Consider the following 20976-nt stretch of genomic DNA (forward strand, 5'->3'; position numbering starts at 1 on the left):
TTTGTTCTTATAAGATGTAAAGCAAGGGGCAAATTGTTTCACGTTAAACTTTATGTCAAATCATCAAATTTTGTATAGTTATTTTGTACTATTGATATAGTCCAGCATGTTTGTACAGGTGCACGTTGTCAAAACTCTTCTTAGAAATTTATTTAATGATCAACCAACAAAGTGCTGTTTGGGAACAAATGTACTCGTGTAAAATAGCCAGTGAGCCTGACATTTAGCACTGAAAATGTATCCCAAAGCCAACAAACAATAGACAGAAATCAGACTGGTCTTTTGAGGTTAAGCATTTTGTTTGTTGAAAGTTTTTAGTATTTATTATAGAGGCTATTTTCATCAAATGAACCAATATGAGAATTTCGTTGGGGCGTTCCCTACTGAGCGACGCGTTGTACTCTCTAGGCTCGAAGGCAGTGATAAATGGGCAAGGGTTGCTAGGTCATCGCCCAGAAGCGACGCGTCACACCGGCGCCCGGGTGTGGTGTTAAATAGGCAAGGGTTCCCTCACTTTGTTGGACGGGTGGGGGTAAAGAAGTTAGTCCAAGACCATAAAATTAGGTTAGCCACTTGGAACATAGGGTCTTTAACTGGTAAGTTGGTAGAGTTAGTAGATGTTATGTGTAGTATAAAGATTGATATTTTATGTCTACAAGAGACCAAATGGGTAGGTGAGAAAGCAAAAGTGATAGAACCATGGGGATATAAGATTTGGTATACAGGAATAAATAAGAATAGGAATGGAGTAGGGATTGTTATGAGTCGTCAGTTTATAGATAATGTAGTTGAGGTCCGTAGGAAGGGTGATAGAATTTTACTTATTAAATTAGTATTAGGTACAGATATTATTAATATAATTAGTGTTTATGCACCTCAAGTAGGTTTAGATGATTCCATTAAGCATCAATTTTGGGAAGATTTAGATGGAGTAGTATAAGGGATATCTTATGGAGAAAAGTTTTTCATCGGCGGTGACCTTAATGGACATGCAGGCGTTAGTAGGGATGGATTTGAGAGTATCCATGGAGGCTATGGTATAGGAGAAAGAAATGAAAGTGAAGAAAGGATTTTAGATTTGTGTTTGTCCTATGATATGATCTTAGCAAACACTTGGTTTAGGAAGAGGGAGTCTCTCCTAGTAACATTTAAAAGTGGGGTTAATATGAGTCAGATAGATTTTTTCCTACTTAGAAAGAGAGATAGGGGTTGTTGCATCGATTGTAAGGTTATACCGGGAGAAAGTGTAGCTACACAACATAGAGTCTTAATTTTAGATCTTAGAATTAGACAATGCCGCAAAAGGGATAGATCCTAGAATTAAGTGGTGGGCACTGAAAGGAGCTAAACAAGGAATGTTTGTAGAGCAGGTAGTTAAGGAAGCTGATTGGTGTCTCGAGGAGGATTCAGAATCAATGTGGAATAAGATAGCGGGTGGCATGAGAAAGGAGGCTAAGGAGGTATTGGGTGAGTCTAAAGGCAGTGCACCGCTAGGTAAGGATACATCGTGGTGGAACGAGGATGTCAAATTAGCTATTAAGGTTAAAAGAGAGTGTTATAGAAATCTAAGTAAAAATCGTGATAATGAGAATTTGGAGAAGTATATGATAGCAAAGAAGGAAGCTAAAAAAGTAGTTCAGAACGCGAGGGATAAGGTATATAAGGAGGTTTATGACAAGTTGGATACCAAAGAGGGTGAGAAGGATATTTATAGGCTTGCAAAGATAAGAGATAGGAAATCGAGGGATTTGGGAATGGTTAGATGTATCAAAGATGAAACGCAAAGGGTTTTAGTCAAAGATGAGGAGATTAAGGAGAGATGGAAAGATTATTTTGATACGCTATTTAATGAAAGTCATGCTCAGGATCTTGGAGACTTTTCAATTCCTTTTCATGAGATGAATCGTGACTTCATGCGCAAGATTCAAAAGAAAGAAATTGCAGAGGCTTTGAAGAAAATGAAATCAAGAAGGGCAGTTGGCCCAGATGGTATACCTATCGAGGCTTGGAAATGCTTGGGAGAGAAAGGTTTAGAATGGTTGACAAATCTTTTTAACTTGATTTGGCGAACAAATAAGATGCCTAATGAGTGGAGGAAGAGTACTTTGGTGCCTTTATATAAGAATAAGGGTGATATACAAGATTGCACAAACTATCGTGGTATAAAACTCATGAGTCATACTATGAAACTTTGGGAGAGGGTGATTGAGTCTAGGTTGAGGAAGGTTGTCATGATATAGGATAATCAAATTGGTTTTATGCCTGAAAGATCAACTATGGAAGCTATACATCTTCTTAGACAACTTATTGAAAGATATAGAGAGAGGAACAAAGATTTGCATATGGTTTTTATTGATTTAGAGAAGGCATACGATAGAGTACCTAGGGACGTTCTCTGGTGGACAATGATGAAGAAAGGTGTTTCTCTCAAGTACATTAGTATAATTAAAGATATGTATGAAGGAGTAGTAACCAATGTCCGCACTTGTGGAGGGGTGACAATCAATTTTCCGATAACGGTTGGGTTACATCAAGGATCTGCTTTAAGCCCTTTCCTATTTGCGATAGTGATGGATGAGCTTACGAGATCAATTCAAGAAAATGTACCGTGGTGTATGTTGTTTGTTGATGATATTGTTTTGATTGATGAGTCTAGAGCTGGGGTTAATGCTAAGTTAGAATTATGGAGACAAACATTAGAAGCTAGAGGTTTTAAGTTGAGTAAGAGTAAGACTGAATATATGGAATGTCGGTTTAGTAAGCAACAAAGTAGTGATGGGAGTGTAGTGAAGCTTGGTGAGCAAGAAATACCGATGAATGATTATTTCAAATATTTGGGATCCATCATTCAAAAGTATGGAGAAATTGATGGAGATGTAAATCATAGGATAAAGGTTGGGTGGATGAAATGGAAAAGTGCAACTAGAGTGTTGTGCGATCGTAGAATGCCATTGTGGTTGAAGGGAAAGTTTTATAGGACGACTATTAGACCCACTTTACTATATGGTACGGAATGTTGGGCTGCCAAGAGACATCATATTCAAAAAATGAGTGTAGCTGAGATGCGGATGCTTAGATGGATGTGTGGTAATACAATAAAAGATAAGATTCGGAACGAGGAGATACGTAAGAAGGTAGGTGTTGCACCCATTGAAAATAAGATGCTAGAGAATCGTTTACGGTGGTTTGGACATATTCGGCGAAGGCCTAATGATGCTCCGGTTAGAAGGTTTGAGAAATGGGAAAATATATTAGTTAAAAGAGGTCGGGGTAGGCCTAGGAAGACTTGGATGGAGATGATAGGAAAGGATATGAATGCTTTGAACCTCACCGAGGACATGACATTGGATAGAAATGATTAGAGGAAAAGGATTCATGTGGAAGACCCAAAATGAATTTCTTTTTTGGTTCGTATCGTTGACCCCAATTGTTTTGGGATGAAGGTAGTTGTTGTTGTTGTTTGCTATTTTCATCAAATCAAGGATGTCTTTTGAATAATATTGTGCAGCGTAACATATGTGAAGAAAGAAAACACATCTCTACTGGCCGAATTCTCTTGGACCAACAATGTAGGCTGATTTCTTTTCTGTGCCGCTGCCTATCTTCTTAAATTTGTTCTTATAAGATGTAAAGCAAGGGGCAAATTGTTTCACGTTAAACTTTATGTCAAATTATCGAATTTTGTGTAGTTATTTTGTACTATATTGATACATATTGATGTAGTCCAGCATGTTTTTACAGGTGCACGTTGTCAAAACTCTTCTTAGAGATTTATTTAATGATAAACCAACAAAGTGCTGTTTGGGAACAAATGTACTTGTGTAAAATAGCCACTTTCACGTTAAACTTTATGTCAAATCATCGAATTTTGTATAGTGAGCCTGACATTTAGCACTGAAAATGTATCCCAAAGCCTACAAACAATAGACAGAAATCAGAATGGTCTTTTGAGGTTAAGCATTTTATTTGTTGAAAGATTTTACTATTTATTAACTTTTTTTCCTTGCCTTCAGAAAAAAAAAACATGTGAAAATTCTTTCCTTGCCACCCCTTATCTATGCTAAGGCTGGCTGATCGGTATGTTTAACCAAGTGATTGACCATTTCTATATCTAACCAATCTTTTAAGTTACCTGTATCATCTCAGGGTATAAATTTACCCGCAACGGGAAATATAACTGAGAATTTAGGCATTGTGAGAATCGGTAAAATTCATAAGAATTTAATCATGCACTTCTATGTACACTATAAACTATGTGTTTTCAGAAAGAATCAATAACAGAACTATCCTATGTCACCTGGGTACGGGTGCGGGTATGATACAACAATTCCAAAAAATATGGGTATGAGAATTTGGCTATATATATATATATATATATATATGTGTGTGTGTGTGTGTGTGTGTTTTCAGAAAGAATCAAGAACAGAACTATCCTATGTCACTGCAATTTCAAAAAATATGGGTACAAAGGACATGGCTATATATATATTGGCTATATATATGTATATATATAAAATATCACATAAATAAAAAATAAATTCAAAATAAACTGAATATAAATATATATGCTATATCTAAAATATATATTATATACTAAAAATATAAAGTTATAAACTGAAAATATAATTATAAATTATAAATTATAAATTGAATACAAACTTGTATTTACGGAGGGTAAAATGTTGTGTCCTGCCTGGTGTCGCTCACTCTTTAAGTGGATACTTACATATAAAGAGCTGGTCAATGGTGCCATAAAAAAACATGCACCTTACACAACATTTTCTGTTGTCATGATGGTCTGAGTTTCCCTTTAAAGCCATCTCTCTCTCTCTCTCTCTCTCTGTGATCAGCAGCTACCTCTGCTCCATGCAAGGAAACTCTAAATACTGTCCTCAAAATTGGACATGTTTCTTAGCATGGTGAAATTGATAGCAATGGGCACCCATTTTTGACATGGCATCATGGAGGTAAAAGCTACACACTTAAACAGTGTTTGAATACTTACAAAATTGAATGAAAAATGGGATAAAAATCAAAACGTACTAGAAGCTAATATCAATCTACCAAGAATTAGAAAACAACTTGAAACACTCAAATATACAATACAAGAACCCATCCTCACGTTACAAGATACATAACTGACGTCATTGAATGATGTTCTTGTCTCCTCTCCTTGTTCTTCTTTGACGAAAAGAGAAAATCTATGATGGAGGGAAAAACCGATTGAGGTTGAAGGGCAATGTGTAAAATTCCTCATTTCTGCTGTCTCCTTTGAATGTTCGGAACTTGACCCACCAAGGCATCCCTCTATCTTTGGCTGTATCTTTGTACTCTAGTGTGTTATCAAGAAATACAGCAACGATCATTGCAACCGTTGGTGGTGATGAAAATGTTGTGTTGATTAAGTCATTGAACTGCACCAATAAACCAAACAAAGAAATAACTGGTGTCACACTGTGGTCATGTTGAGAAATTGGTGGCACATTGTAGGTGGTGCATATGTGCAGATGAAAGTCATGTAATCATTTCAATGGTTCTATTTTAGGTGAAACTTTCATACTTACCCATACAGCCTTGGTGTGAGCAGGACCATGCTGGGCTGTAGTTGTGTACTCGAAAAAATACTGAGGAACAGAGAGCCCGAGGAATAAAGAAACACCAGTAATGAAGAGATTCCTCATTGAATTCATATTTGTGAATTGCAGAAATGACAGGCCCATTGATGCTGAATGATCAACAAAACCACAGAAGGATGAATGCAGGAAATACAAATGAACTTGAAAAATGAAAAGAACAAGAAAAGTTGGTAAATGCTCCATATGTTTAGTATTGGCCAGTCGGTACATAGTAGTTATGCCACGGTATGCATGAAGATACAAATGGTGTGTCTATATCCTACTGGTTAAGTACATATCTAGTTATGCCTGCAATATAATGTGCATGGAGGCATTTACCATAGTTCACAAAATGGAAATATTCTCAGCCTACAGTTGTTTTTTTTTTTTTTTGAGAGAGAAAGACCTCAGCCTGCGGTTTGAACAAAACCACAGAAGGACGAGTGCCTAAAACACGTATAAATATCAGCCTATATCTAGTTACATATCTAGTCAAACCATGCTTCTTCCAGAAAATTCCTTTTCCATTTTCTTTATTGCTAATATAAATATCAGCCTATATCTAGTTACATCTACAATATATTTACATGAAAGCATCTATAATGAGGAGTTCAAAATTGAGACTTCTCAGTCTGCTTGGGTTGCCACTTGAACACCTTATTCTTCTCCTGTAGAAACAATGGCTAAAAGCACTCATGTGTACATATAGGATGAGTCAAACATATCTTCTCAGAAGGTTTCTTTTTTCCCCCTTATTGGCAATACAGAATAAGTCTTGATCAGCAGATATAAACATATCTGTGCATATCAGGAATGTCTACATGAATTTTTTTTACCAATACATGCACATATCTGTGCATATGGATGTCGTGACAATATCTTGCATGTTTGTGTCAATGATATGATGCGTCCACAAGTGCAGTAAGATATGCTTGAAAGATTAACGTACCAACAAGTCCAAACAAAACACAGACAGCAGATATAAATATATCTGTGCATATCAGGAATCTACATGACAACTTTTTGCCAATACATTATGCACATATCTGTGCATATTGCATATGGGTCATGCATTAGCGACAATATCTTGCATGTTTGTGTCAATGATACGATGCATCCAAAAGTGCAGTAAGACATGCTTGAAAGATTAGCATACCAACAAGTCCAAAATAAAACACAGTAGACAGCAGATATAAACATATCTGTGCATATCAGGAATGTCTACATGACAATTTAACATATCTGTACATATGGATGCATTCACGACAACATCTTGCATGTTTGTGTCAATGATATGATGCATCCACAAGTGCAGTAAGACATGCTTGAAAGATTAACGTACCAATATCTTGCATGTTTGTGTCAATGATACGATGCATCCACAAGTGCAGTAAGACATGCTTGAAAGATTAACGTACCAATATCTTGCATGTTTGTGCCAATGATAACGATGCGTCCACAAGTGCAGTAAGACATGCTTCAAAGATTAACGTACCAACAAGTCCAAATAAAACACAGTAGACAGCAGATATTAACATATCTGTGCATATCAGGAATGTCTACATGACAACTTTTTGCCAATACATTATGCACATATCTGTGCATATTTCATATGGGTCATGCATTAGCGACAATATCTTGCATGTTTGTGTCAATGATACGATGCATATCAGGAATGTCTACATGACAACGTTTTTGCCAATACATTATGCACATTTCTGTGCATATTGCATATGGTTCATTCATTAGCGACAATATCTTGCATGTTTGTATCAATGATACGATGCATCCAAAAGTGCAGTAAGACATGCTTGAAAGATTAACGTACCAACAAGTCCAAATAAAACACTGTAGACAGCAGATACAAACATATCTGTGCATATCAGGAATGTCTACATGACAATTTAACATATCTGTGCATATGGATGCATTCACGACAATATCTTGCATGTTTGTGTCAATGATACAATGCATCCAAAAGTGCAATAAGACATGCTTGAAAGATTAACCTACCAACAAGTCCAAATAAAACACTGTAGACAGCAGATACAAACATATCTGTGCATATGGATGCATTCACGACAATATCTTGCATGTTTGTGTCAATGATACAATGCATCCAAAAGTGCAGTAAGACATGCCTGAAAGATTAACGTATCAAGTCCAAATAAAACACAGTAGACAGCAGATATAAACATCTGTGCATATCAGGAATGTCTACATGACAATTTTTTGCCAATACATTATGCACATATCTGTGCATATGGGTCATGCATTCGTGACAATATCTTGTGTCAATGATACAATACGTCCACAAGTGCAGCAAGACATGTTTGAAAGATTAACGTACCAACAAGTCCAAATAAAACACAGTAGACAGCAGCAAAGATTGTAAATGGTATGGAGGCAAAAACTGCACCAAATTTTCCTGTTCAAAATAGGAGGATAAAGTCAAGTTAGTGCTTAAAACATTAAATTGCAAGTGTTCCCATTTTGTTTTTTCATCATACCATATTTTTCTGTTTTCTATATATTTCAGTTATTTAACTTATTACATATATTTGGAAAAGCTTAAACTGGTGTTATAGAAAATCATCTTCTTACCTAAAATTGAGAAAAATATCATAAAACCAGCTGAAATTTGGATAATTCGACGACTGCCAACTCGTGTCATTCCAAGGAGACCCACATTTTCACTGCAAAAAGAAGGAAACAAATGAGGCAGTGGAGAAGAAGAAAGTGTCCATGAAAATTTTATCAAGGTGGGTTAGTCTTTAAAAAGTACTCATCGATGAAAAAGAAAATGTGGAAAAGCAGAAAGAAATTCTTACACAGAGACAGTGGAACCAGTTCCTGCTCCAAAGAGGCCATCAAGCAGAATTCCAATTCCCTGTTTTCCACAATTTTAAAAATGTTCAGATCAAGCTAATGGCATGTGCATGCATCATTAACCACAGAATATTGCAGCAAAATATGAGTTCATTCCAGTTTTGTTAACTACAAAAGCCACATTATGTATGAACGTGTCAGTTATTTTCATATAGTAAAGACATGCAAATCAGATTTGCCTGTTTCACATGCATGTTTAGTATGAAGAGCAGTGTTGGTTACTATATGTAAATCATTTTATTACCTTCCAGACTATGCCTGTTTGGCTTGTTAAGTTGCATGTTTAGCAAATCATTTTATTGCCTGCTAGTCTTACCTGCTTAGCATACGTTTAGTATGAGCAGCAGTGTTGGTTATCTTCATATATACCATCTGTGTAAATAATTTTATTACCTGCTGATCTATGCCTGTTTGGTACCCTGTCACAAATCTCAAGATTAAGAAGCCTGTTTTTTCCAAGGGAAATCTAGCATGTATGGTGTGTTAAACAAATAGAAAATATTAAAAAAGCTTGTTATTAGCATAATAATTTGATGATATTCTCGGAATAGGTATTATTTTGAAAGAATCATGATTTTTGGGATTTTATCTGCTTGTGAAAATATCGCTATATTTGTGACTATGGTTTACTATGAACAACAATGTTGGTTTAGTAAACACATGTAAAAGATTTTATCTGCTTTTGGAAATATCACTATATTTGCGAGTATGGTTTAGTAAGCACATGCATGTTTGGTACCATCCTATGCCGCGACTCAGGACATGTGCAGGAGGATTTTATCTGCTTTTGAAAATATCACTATATTTGTGACTATGGTTTAGTATGAACAACAATGTTGGTTAGTAAGCACATGGTAAAAGATTTTATCTGCTTTTGGAAATATCACTATATTTGTGAGCATGGTTTAGTATGAACATCATCATGCTGGTTATTTTCATACAGTAAGCATAAGTAAATCATTGGATTACCTGCCAGCCTATGCCGCGACTCAGGACATATGCAGGAGGTGGTGTGGCACTTGCAAACCTAGATGCTGCTTTGTAAGCTCCAGTTGACTGCAAATCAATAGTAACATAACATTACAGACCAAACAAGAACTCGGGCATTGTTCTCGATCTTATATGTGGAACTCAGGTATGTATCTAAGTGCATGTTTTGGTGACACCAAATCCTAGAGTTCCTGAATTTTTGGATTTCAAGCTATCAGCAGCAAATATCTAAAAATCCATGGAACTACTGGTTTTTGCTTTAGTGAAAATACAATATGGATTTTCAGTGTTCCTACAATGGTAAGAAATTTGAAGTCACAAAAGGTTCCAGATTGTTTACTGCATTGAAATTTTGAAATTTAAATGACATCAGTGAGCTCAATGAGCATGGCACGTCAACACTGTCAGGAATTCGATCCAACATTATTACTTAGATTCGATTACAAAATAGATTGGATTTGGAAGGCAACACACATACTAAACCAGCTAACTAAATAGGGATGCAAATTGGTCAGAGTTCCTACCCAGGTCTGAACCAGATATCCAAATCATATTGCCGGATCTGGGTGCACTCTGAATCTGGGTCAATTTCTGAACAAATAGTCGGGTCTAGTCAGATCCAAGTCAGAATCAGGTATTGCATCCAGGGTCAGAATTGTATGTACTGACCATTAAACCCTTTCCACATAAAATCAATAGATTTTATACCACAGGAGCTTGGATCATAACCAGGTCCGAGAATACACTGTGAAATCTGAGTTGGATTCACATACGGTTGTCAAAAGGTTGGATTTATATCAGTTAACCAACATAACCAGATTCTGAGTTTCTATGTATGGGTATACAAAATGATGCTGACCCCAAAAATATTCGGATCTACCCCAACCTGTTGAGTTATGATTTGTGTTTGCAACCCGGTCGACCCCCCAAGTATTTTATGCAACTGGAACCCGAATAGATCTTATATGGGTGACCCCTGATGGATCGAAATATTGGACCTGTTGACAGCTAAAGATCAAGATATGAAAATTGGACCCACTCAACTCTTTAGAATTCGGATACGGTGGTCAGGGGGGGCTGCCCCTGGCGGGGGGTCGTGGGGGGCAGCGCGGAAGAATTTTTTGGGGGGCTTATATGTTTTTGAGACCCGGTTTCTTATGGATCAAACCCGACTTGTAGGTTTAAGGTTGTCGCCCTTGCCTTATAAATTCTTTTTTTCTTTCTCTCTTGTGGCAGTTGAAAGAGCAATAAAGTTTTTCTCTGGGCAGCTGTGGTTTTTTATTATCTCGGATTCGAAAGGAGGTTTTTTCACGTAAATCTCTGTGTCTTTGTTATGTTTGGTTTGATCATTCTTGTTTATTGTTTCCTTGGATTGTTTCTTGCTTGTTGTTTTTCTAACACATTCATCTCTAAGGGTGGAGTTAGTAGGAGCCTCTTAAGACCCAAATCTAGATCCAATCTGGACCGATTTAGGAGTTACCTCCACAAGGGATGCCAATACGGCAGCCATCATCCCAAAGCAATGTCCAGCATCAAAGGTCGGTGGGCCCCACTGAAGCGGATATGGGATCTTTATCCTGAAAAGACAAAAAAGAAGAAGACGAGGGCAAATTAGGAACAAAAAAAGTGAAACCAAATGACAAAATTATCCTTGTAGAAAGGGCTCTTGTCCATCTCAATTTACAAAATGACAATTGCATCCCTAAGTTGTGAAGTTTAAATGACAGAAATATCCACTTATGAGATATTATATTCACCAGGGTGCAGAGGAAACAAGGTTGGCTCGGTCCGTCCTGCAATTCACTTGAGTCCTGTCCGGCCGGTGACTGTAGGCACCGCCCGCTGTCAGCACGTGCGCGTAGACCCAAATGATTGTCACCGATATCAGAAGCGCGAACCGTTCGAAAACCGGAAACCTCCTTGCCTGGATGTGCTTCAGGTACTGTAGATTCAAGGAAGAAATGGGAATTACAAGCACTTCATGATCGTTTATAGATGACTTAATTGTAGGGGTATGATTGCCATTTGACAGACATCTTTCATGGGCGTTGCGTTTAGAAAGCTTAATTGCTGTGGTAGAATTGTCATTTTGAAGGATGATGATCACATCGCTTGCATGAATGGAGGTTTCTTTAGGGGTAAAACTTGTGATTTACTGAACATAAATTTTAATATTTATAATGATAATATTGACGTGAAAAAAGGGGAAAAAATAAAATTATTTACCTGAGAAAAGGCTATGTATGCAATGAGCATGGGAACGCCGATTTCCACACAATTTCCCACCTGAAAAACAAGTGAATGGGACAATAAGCATAGCTTAGCCATAGAATGACATAAATACCCTTAACATTGACTTTAAAATTAAAGGGATACTTTTTGTCACTTTATTGTAAACGGCTATGATTCGGATCAGATGTGGCCAATGGACTAATTGGATGTTGGCTAAACCAATTTGGAATCAGATATCCATCAAATACTAATATTGGTCGGATTCAATCACAATTCAAAACCATATCAGAATTCGATTGTAATCGGATATGGTTTTGGCTTACCAAATGCAACTAAGCGGAATCATCGGACAAAATCCTATTCATTGGCATCCCTACACTTTATACACACTCAAAGATCCATTAAATGGATTTTTGGATTCAGATATCCATCAAATACTAAATATTGGTCGGATTAAATCACAATTCAAAACAATATCAGAACCGATATGGTTTTGGCTTACCAAATGCAACTAAGCGGAATCAAATTCAGTCGGATATCGGACAACATCGGATTCATTGGCATCCCCCTAATTTATACACAACTCAAAGATCCATTAAATGGATTTTTTCTGCATCCTGTATTTGAAACAAGCAATCCTATGGCATGAAACGTACCAGAGGGAAGCCTCTATTAAAGAGGCCAAAGCCAGTAAGAGCGATCACTGGAACCATGCCAAGCGGGCTAAAGAACCTGTTTCACAAAAATAAATGATGGAAAACACTCAGATTACTGCTTATGGAAAGGGTTATTAGACATATTAATCTGATTTTTTTACATGCAAATATCATATAGTGACAAAAGTTAAAACGGCAGGCAAAAAAAAAAACTCTTGGAGGTTTTTGAATTTTTTTCATAAATCTCTCCATTTTGGGGTAAAATCTCTGGAATAAAAACTAAATTAAAAAAATATAAAATTTTAAATTTTTATAAGAAAATATAAATAAAACACATTTAAAAATAAAAAACTCAGGGGTTTCACGATAAATATCTTTTAAAAGTATAAATATCACGATATTTGTCATGGTTTAAAAATCTCGTGAGAAATTGCAGTTTTGAACTTTCAGGCAATTTCTAACCATATATATCGGCTGAGACAAATATCTATTAAACCCAGATTTATCGGATGCATTTGGCACTTGGAAGCAAAGTTCGAAAACCATGTCCGAATCCAATTATAATTTTGCTTACCAAATACGACTGACTAAATGGAGTCGGAAATCAGATAAAAAACAATCTGTTGAATTATAATTCTTCTCCAAGCTTTAAATGAAATGTCTAAATGACAAATTTGGCATAGAGCCTAATTGCCAAAAATGAAGGTAAACATCCAGATTGTGTTTGAATGCTAACACCCACTTATCCGGCAAGGCCAACTTCTTCTTAATGTCTCTTGCCACAAAGGTCCAATGCTAGGTGTAACTCTCAGGACCTCAAACGCATGACATGGGAGTCCTGCCAACAGCATGACATTTTGAGGGCGGATCAGGCACGATCACATTTTGAGCTGCACCTGACTGCCTTTCATCTCGGGGATTCGGCCTGTCAGCTGTGGGGCCCAACAGAAGATGGAAGGCGGATCAGATGCATCAACACACTATAAAAGTATACAATGTGATTGCACCTGATTGGCATGACATGGGAGTCCTCCTGCCAACAGGTCTTGGCTGGTGCTGGTGTGGTGCAGTATCTAGGATATTTTGAGGGCAGATCAGGCGCAATCACATTTTAACATTTTGAACTGCAGCTGACTGCCCTCCATCTCTGGGATACTACTGCCTGTCAGCTGTGGTTCAGCAGAAGATGAAAGGCAGATCAGATGCATCAAAACAATGTGACTGCACCTGATTGGCATGACATGAGAGTCCTCCTGCCAACAGGTTGGCTGGTGCAGCATCTAGGACATTTTGAGGGCAGATCAGGCCCAATCACATTGCACATTTTGAGCTGCACCTGACTGCCTTTCATCTCTGGGATACGGCCTGTCAGCTGTGGGGCCCAACTGAAGATGAAAGGCAGATCAGATGCAGTAGCACACTAAAGTATGTAATGTGATTGCACCCTGATCTGCCATCGTGTCCAACGCACCCCAAAGGTACACGTATCTCTGCCCTAACCCAACCCCTCGTCCCAATTAGGCACAATCACATTGCACATTTTGAGCTGCACCTGGCTGCCCTTCATCTCTGGGAAATGGCCTGTCAGCTGTGGGCCCAACAGAAGATGGAAGGGGATAAGATGCAGCAGTACACTAAAGTATGCAATGTGATTGCACCTGCTCATAAAAGATGGCTACTTTTTTCCATATAACATAAAAAAGACAGTTTTTGTTCTTTACTGGGATAACTCGAGATATTGCACTATGAGCAAAGTGCAAAATCCCAAAAATTTCCATTTTTCCGCATAAGTGGGATATGGCTAAAACAAAGAAGGCTTGGGTAAGCATTCAAAACCAACCTGAATCTCAAATCCTCCAAAAACCCAAATCTGAGATTCATATTTTCAGTTGAACATATCTCACCAGATCAAAAGTGTGTGTGTGTGTGTACACGTGTGGTGGTGGGGGGTATGTTTTTGTGATTTGTCTCTATTAATCCTTGGATCTCAACAATCAGACACACCCAAAAAATAAATAAATTAGAAGGCCGACGTTTTAGCCTCCGTCATAAAAGATGGATACTTTCTTCCATATAACATAAAAAAGACGGTTTTTGTTCTTTACTGTGATAATTCGAGATATTGAACTATGAGCACAGTGCAAAATCCCAAAAATTCCAGTTCTGTACAAGTGGGATATGGCTAAAACAAAGAAGGCTTGGGGTAAGGATTGTCATCTTCACTGGGGATAGGCTAACCACTCCTTCAATATCCCATCAAACCATCCAATAAAAATTACCAAACTAAACTCGGTTATGCTCACCTGGAACAAATTCCCCACAGTTGGCTGTAGCCCAGAATTATCTGTAAGCTTGATGAAACAATAAGAGCTCCTTGAGTTGCTCTCATGGTTTGCAGAAATCTCTACAAAAAGAGAAACCAAACACATCATAAATGTAGATTTTATGGAATTATGGGCTCAACAAAGCATTTCCATCTTTGAATAGTGGCAATGATGTGAGAAGGAGACCACCAACCTCATGTCCGTCGGATATTCGCATCAAGGAAGGGTCATGAATTATGGAGATAATTGGGACAATGAAAGCATGGGAGCCCCCAACCACAGTGGGCAAACGAGTGCCAAACAATGTCTGAAGTAGTGTGTTGATGCCAGTCACAAATAGCAATGTCTGAACCACCCTCACTTTGTCATCCTAAATTTTTCATGTAACACAGACCAATATCAGAACCATGGTGAAACATGCTAAGTTGTTGAAGAAATTTGCAATAAAAACCTGTTCATGCAGAATTTAAGTGTATGGATCATACAAATTTCAATCAAATTGCAGCTCCTGAAGTTCTAAAGATATGTGATCAATTTCACGACAGAGAAACTCATGGAACCAATTCATGTAATATTGACAATGTAATTTTTGCGAAAACGAGGACATTTGCTAAAAATCCTGCAGCTGTCTGTTGTTTCTGTCAAGCTCTACTACCTTCCCTCAGGCAAACAAAATCAATATTATTGTTTTCTCCAAAAAATTCATAAAGTTCGCCGGCATTGTCAAACTACTTGCAATAATCACATTTACAAAAGCACCTACAATACTTGCAAAAATCTCCATGAAACTTGAGATAGTAACCTGTTTGCGGATTTTCTGTGAATGCTAAGTTTTGGTGGCAAAAGTATGCTATTTTATCGGGCCTCTGATATACAACAGAATAACTAAAGGGAGGTTAAAATAAAAAACCAAACAAATTCATTTTCTTGGCTGTATGATTGCATTGGGAACAAAAAGAAGATCCGCGGCGTCTTAAGCAATCCAAGAGAGTAATTAGAGCATTCTGTTGGGCAAAAAACTAGGTAGGAATGTAAGAGAAAAAACAGGAACACCAGAATACATAAAAGTGCTTGCAGCTTCAAAAAAATATATGAACAAGTCCGCATTCACATACATACATAACATGCTAAATATGAAAAGAGATATTCAGGACCACCAAGACCACAAATGGGAAAACTAGTATTTGTCCACTTCCTAAGAAGTTCCAGTGTCAAGTTTATTAATATTTTCAAACCTCAGCTGATTTTCACGTTTCCCAAGATAGCCTACTGAAACAGAAGTTACTACTTTCATATTTCCATTAGAAGTTGGGTTTTGTGGTACATGGAACCATCTAAGGAAATCAAACATTTGTAATAAAGATAAGATGGCTGTTATTATTTTGCAGATATAGAAACTACCGAAAGAGTTGCAGAATGGAAGAGCTAAGGCAGATGATTTACATCAGTTCCGCCCATCAAAGGCACCAAAAACGATGGGATCATAACTGCTGTCCCCAACGCCAAAATATAGTGTTGGAAACCCAAGGCAATAGCCTCCCCTGTCAGAAACACCATTACCCATGTTAGCTTTTTCTGGTTTGATGCTGGTATTCTTGATAATGATGGTGGTGGTGATAGTTCTGAATGATATAACATTATAGCTAAAATCTATGATGTATGTATGAGGATGATGGTGGTGAACATTGTAAAAAAAAAAATCTGAATAATATAAATTTACAGCAACAACCTGTGATGAATGTATGAAGAACCAAACTATTATGGTTGACGATTGCAGTGGTAAAAGTTAGAAAAGTCTCCCTTCGTGCAATATTCAAAGCTTTTGGAGTTCAGGACATTATGATGGTGGTGCTGGTGATTAAAAAGCCAAACCAAAGAAAAGTGGCATATTCAAAGCTTTTGGAGTTCACGACATAATGATGGTGGTGCGGGTGATTATAAAAAGCCAAACCAAAGAAAAGTGGCATACCCCAACTTGGATTCGAGTCTATACAATATTCAAGGCCTTGCAGTTGCTCCATGGGAGGATGAGTTATGTCTTCAGGTTTTGGAGCAGCCATGAAAATAGCACCTGCAACTCAAAACTCTCTTGTACAGAAGCAGCTAAACAGGAAGATTGGTACTAGAAGCAGGAATATACAGAATTTGCATCAACTAGAAGGAAACCAGCATCAGAATCACACCAAAACAAAACACAAAGCAAATCAAATAGGGAACAGAAGGAAAAGCAGCAAAGAATTATTGAATATAGGTAAAAGATGGCACAGGTGGTCAAAAAGGAAGCAAAAGGAGGTGGATTCACATGGGATGACTAAGAAAGAGAGATGCATTTCACGCACACTCACAACTTCAGCTTGCCTATTTATCAATTTTCATCTTTCCTTATTTTGAATGGGGAATTACCAATGTTTCAGTTCTTTTTTTAAGGACAGAAATACCCTTTAATTGACCGTTGCGGCTCCGGGACTATTAAAATATTATCACACATGTTATTTAATAGTGAGAGAAATAGTGTGCTGTGACCCTGCATCTTTCCCAAAATGACCTACAAATCCCTGACAGCTAGACATAATGGTGAACCGGATTAATTGACCTGATCATATTAAGATCATAGTTACATCTTAGTTTCATTTGTTTAAGTTACTAGTAAAGCATCGGTTATAATTTGATTATAGATAATGGTGTTTATGATCCAAAGATCATCCAACTCATTGAATCTACAAAGAACTGGCTCTGTAACAGTGAAATATCACCAACGATGCATATTGGTGGATTTCTTAGGAGATACAATGGTCTTGCAGCCAACACTGATTATGCCTTTTCTGGGCAAGTTGGGTAGTAGCCTTATGTCATTTGAGTTTTTCCTTGGGAAAAATAAAGTTTTGATAAGGAATTGCGTCCAATAGATTTAAACGGCAATATTTATCTTATCTACTAGTGGGGATTTTTTTGTTTTGTTTTGGAAACAGTTGGGGAATGATAGTAGTGAGTGGCAACGTTCTTCAGGAGAGTGAAGGTGTACAGCCATTTGTTTGGTAGCTTGCCACTCCTAGAAGCAAAAAATTGAATTCTGTCCCATTTTTTTATTTGGGGGAAAGGAGTAGGTGAATTGAAACCAGCAATTGAGTGAATAAAACTAAATGCAATGTTCAATGGTTTCTATAAGAAACAGGAACCTATTTTTCAATTAAAAACATATGTGCAGAGTGTTCTTTAACGGGCTTGTATTTTCAATGACCAAAATACCATGTGCTTTCCAATTGCTTTGCTTCACTCTTTGTGATCTCTCTGCAGAACTAGATGTGTCCATAGACCCAGTCAACTTAGTTGGTTCAAACCAAGTTGGTAGGGTCACAGAACCTAAAGGGTGGACTTGGCTCAACCTATTGATGCACATCATTCAAGTCCCATGAAATTTATGTATGAAAACAAGGTAGCCAATGTAACTTTAATTTTTATGAGAAGAAAAAATAAGAGATCATCATCTTGGGAGACTATTTGGAGTCATTATAGAAAGTCCTTGGAATGGAAGATAAAGGATGTTTTCTTGGTTTGGTTTTAGAAGGCAAAAAATATACTAAAAAGCAGTTTGTTTGATGGGGCATTTTCGTCATTTTGGTGAAAAAGTTGCTCATTCACCGTGTGTTTAACTGCGCTGACTCAGCTGCACCTGAAAAGGTAAAAGAGCAGAATCTCCAACGTCTCTTTTTTAAGAGGGCACTTCGTAATGTGGGAGTAATTTGGTCACCGTTTTCACATAAAATAACCAACCTGCCATCTTCCCCTCATGCTGTTAAAGCCATCTTTCCACTCTTGCTGTTAAAAGAATAGGGAGGAGGGATAAAAATAAAATAAAAACAGGACATTCATGGGTACACTACAATTTCAATAGCTTTTAAAAATAAAAAAACATTCTGGAATAATTTCTAAATGTATTTCTTAATCTTTAACGCAGGCCATATGTTTTTTTTTTCAGTTTCTTTATTACACAGAGAACCCCACTTTATTTTTTTTTGTGTGGGTGTGGGTGGAGGGGGGGGGAGATTTATAAGATGAAGAAACAATACCCAGCACCAAGGCCTGGTTGCGCTGGCTCAGCCAGACATACCTGCCAGCAACATAAAACTCTGAGGTTATGACCCCTGCCCCTAGGGCCTATGCTACATGTTGGTTTATGTAGAGGGGCGACGCCCATGAGAATCGAACCAGAACCCCCACTTAAAAATTGAGATCGAAGGATTGACTGCATTGTTCTTAACCTTCTGCACTTACTGTCTTGGCAGCCTAAAACTCTTTAGGCACCCCTCTCACCCTCAGGGCTCTTGCTTCACCTTGCAAAAGAGGACCACATGGGAATAAACTCGAATTTGAATTTGAACTTGAGATAGAAAGAGACCTTTCTATTCATACGCTCCAGACCACGTAGACTGACCCCTTGGTATTTTTTTTCCCTAAATTGAATGTGAAATATCCAACAGTTTCAACTCAGCAATGCAAAATATAGTGATATTGATGTCTAAAAGTTAAACTGTTTGCGCCCTTACGGAGTTTAGTGCAATGGAGGGGCCTTGGTCACTAGACTGGTGGTGGTTAGGGTTCCATTCCTATGAGTGTCAAACCCTTTGCATTAATGAGGGCAAGTGATAAACCCTTGCTCAACCAAAGTCTAGTGATTCCTTGGGGCAAGGAGTGCATCACGGAATTACACCGTTAGAAAGGCGATCATATCTTATCGGGTCCAGGTATGGTTTCTCGTATAGTAGACCCGATTAGACCTCAGGTCCGAACCCGATACCATACCTAAAAATCTGATCCAAAAGAAGATCCGCATGGGTCCCAACCAACAGGGTTAACACCCCTTACCAGGGTGATTTCCCCGTCCATGCAAAAAAAAAGGTTAGATTATTTGCTTCCCAATGAAGGAACCCTATTATTCTTCCACATTAAACAATGAATGACTAGACATGCCTGGTAGGTTGATTAGGAAAAAGTAGCATAGCAAGGAAAAAAGATAACTTGGGACACCATACTGGGAAACTTAATCAAAGACTAAGAGTATAGAAGAGACAGTACATAGCTTGACAATTATTTGACAGCCATACCCAATTGAACAATTTAGAGACTGAAAATTTTAACAAGAAAAACACATACCCCATTTATCCTAACCTGTTTCCCCGTACATCACTTTAATTCCTCCATTAAACTGCCTAAAGAATTGACCATCTCTCAGAGGCATGTGAGTCCAGATCGGGTGCACTATGATTGCACAAAATTTTGTGCATTAAGCACTCCATCGCCCTCCATCAGGTCTTGGGAGGACAGGTGTGAGACCCAAGACTTGATGGAGGGCGATGAAGTGCTTAATGCACAAATATTTATGCAATCATATTTCACCTGATCTTTTCACTTTCACGAGGTATGTACACTAAGGACACCGAATTTAGATAAGGTGCAATGTGATTGCACACCTTTTGTGTTGCGGCACCGAATCACCCGTTATCTGATGTTGGGCCCCACAGATGACCGGCTCTATGCTAAAGATGTTGCATAGAAGGAGAATCAAGTACAAACTTTTTGTGTTCTGCTGCACCTAATCACCTACCATCTGATGTTGGGCCATACAGTTGACAGGTTGTATGCTAAAGATGTTGTATGACAAAGGTGTTTAGGTGCTGCAGCACACAAAAAAATGTGCAATCACATTGCACCTGATCCTCCCTCAATGATACTTGGTAACTCAAAAATGACAATTACACCAATAGCGCCAAAGCAGAGGCCTGCCACCTTATTGTTGACTCAATGTGAGATAATATGTGGGGAGACCTTGAGGAGCGCAGAGCCTGGGTCGATGATTTTCTTTAATATGAAGTTGACAAAATCACACATTCGAGCTGCGAATACACCTGCTCGGGTCGCCGCGTGGCAACGGTCTTGGAGAGAAATTGACTTCTTCATCCTATGTTTGACTCTCATTGGGTGTGCCGATGCCTTAAACTGGTGGGCTTGGGTGTTAGTGACGCCACTCAGGGTTTACCTTGGAGGAGATGGGCCCATTAAGTGTCCCAGTCCTTGGTGAGAGTTCCTCGTCATATTAAAAAGAAAAAACTAGTTGCATTTCATGGTCTACTTATAGTCCCGGACAACCGGAATTGAAATAAAGTATGAGTTGTTCACTGGTCCAACTCTGAATCCAAATTCAAATCTGTTTAGCCAACATCCGATTAGTGGAATATGTTATTTGGCTACAAGCTCAGCATTACCATCTTGGTT

The 20976-nt window shown here is 37.9% G+C and overlaps 1 protein-coding gene and 1 pseudogene across 1 annotated transcript; both read right to left on the reverse strand.

Annotated features, from left to right (window-relative positions):
- Positions 1 to 5201: 5201 nt before the first annotated feature.
- LOC149819801 (nucleobase-ascorbate transporter 2 pseudogene) lies at positions 5202 to 5720 on the reverse strand (annotated as a pseudogene).
- A 5209-nt stretch (positions 5721 to 10929) lies between these two features.
- On the reverse strand, positions 10930 to 16344 carry LOC149819802 (nucleobase-ascorbate transporter 2-like). The gene is made up of 7 exons (XM_089983494.1): positions 16150 to 16344; positions 14900 to 15076; positions 14686 to 14786; positions 12383 to 12458; positions 11721 to 11780; positions 11252 to 11436; positions 10930 to 11071 (listed from the first exon to the last, which is right to left on the reverse strand). Exons 1-7 carry the CDS (start codon positions 16342 to 16344, stop codon positions 10930 to 10932), a joined length of 936 nt encoding a protein of 311 aa, XP_089839620.1.
- Positions 16345 to 20976: the final 4632 nt, after the last annotated feature.

The sequence above is a fragment of the Nuphar pumila genome, chromosome 12, assembly GCF_984573655.1.
Source record: "Nuphar pumila chromosome 12, dmNupPumi1.hap1.1, whole genome shotgun sequence".
Lineage (NCBI taxonomy): Eukaryota > Viridiplantae > Streptophyta > Magnoliopsida > Nymphaeales > Nymphaeaceae > Nuphar > Nuphar pumila.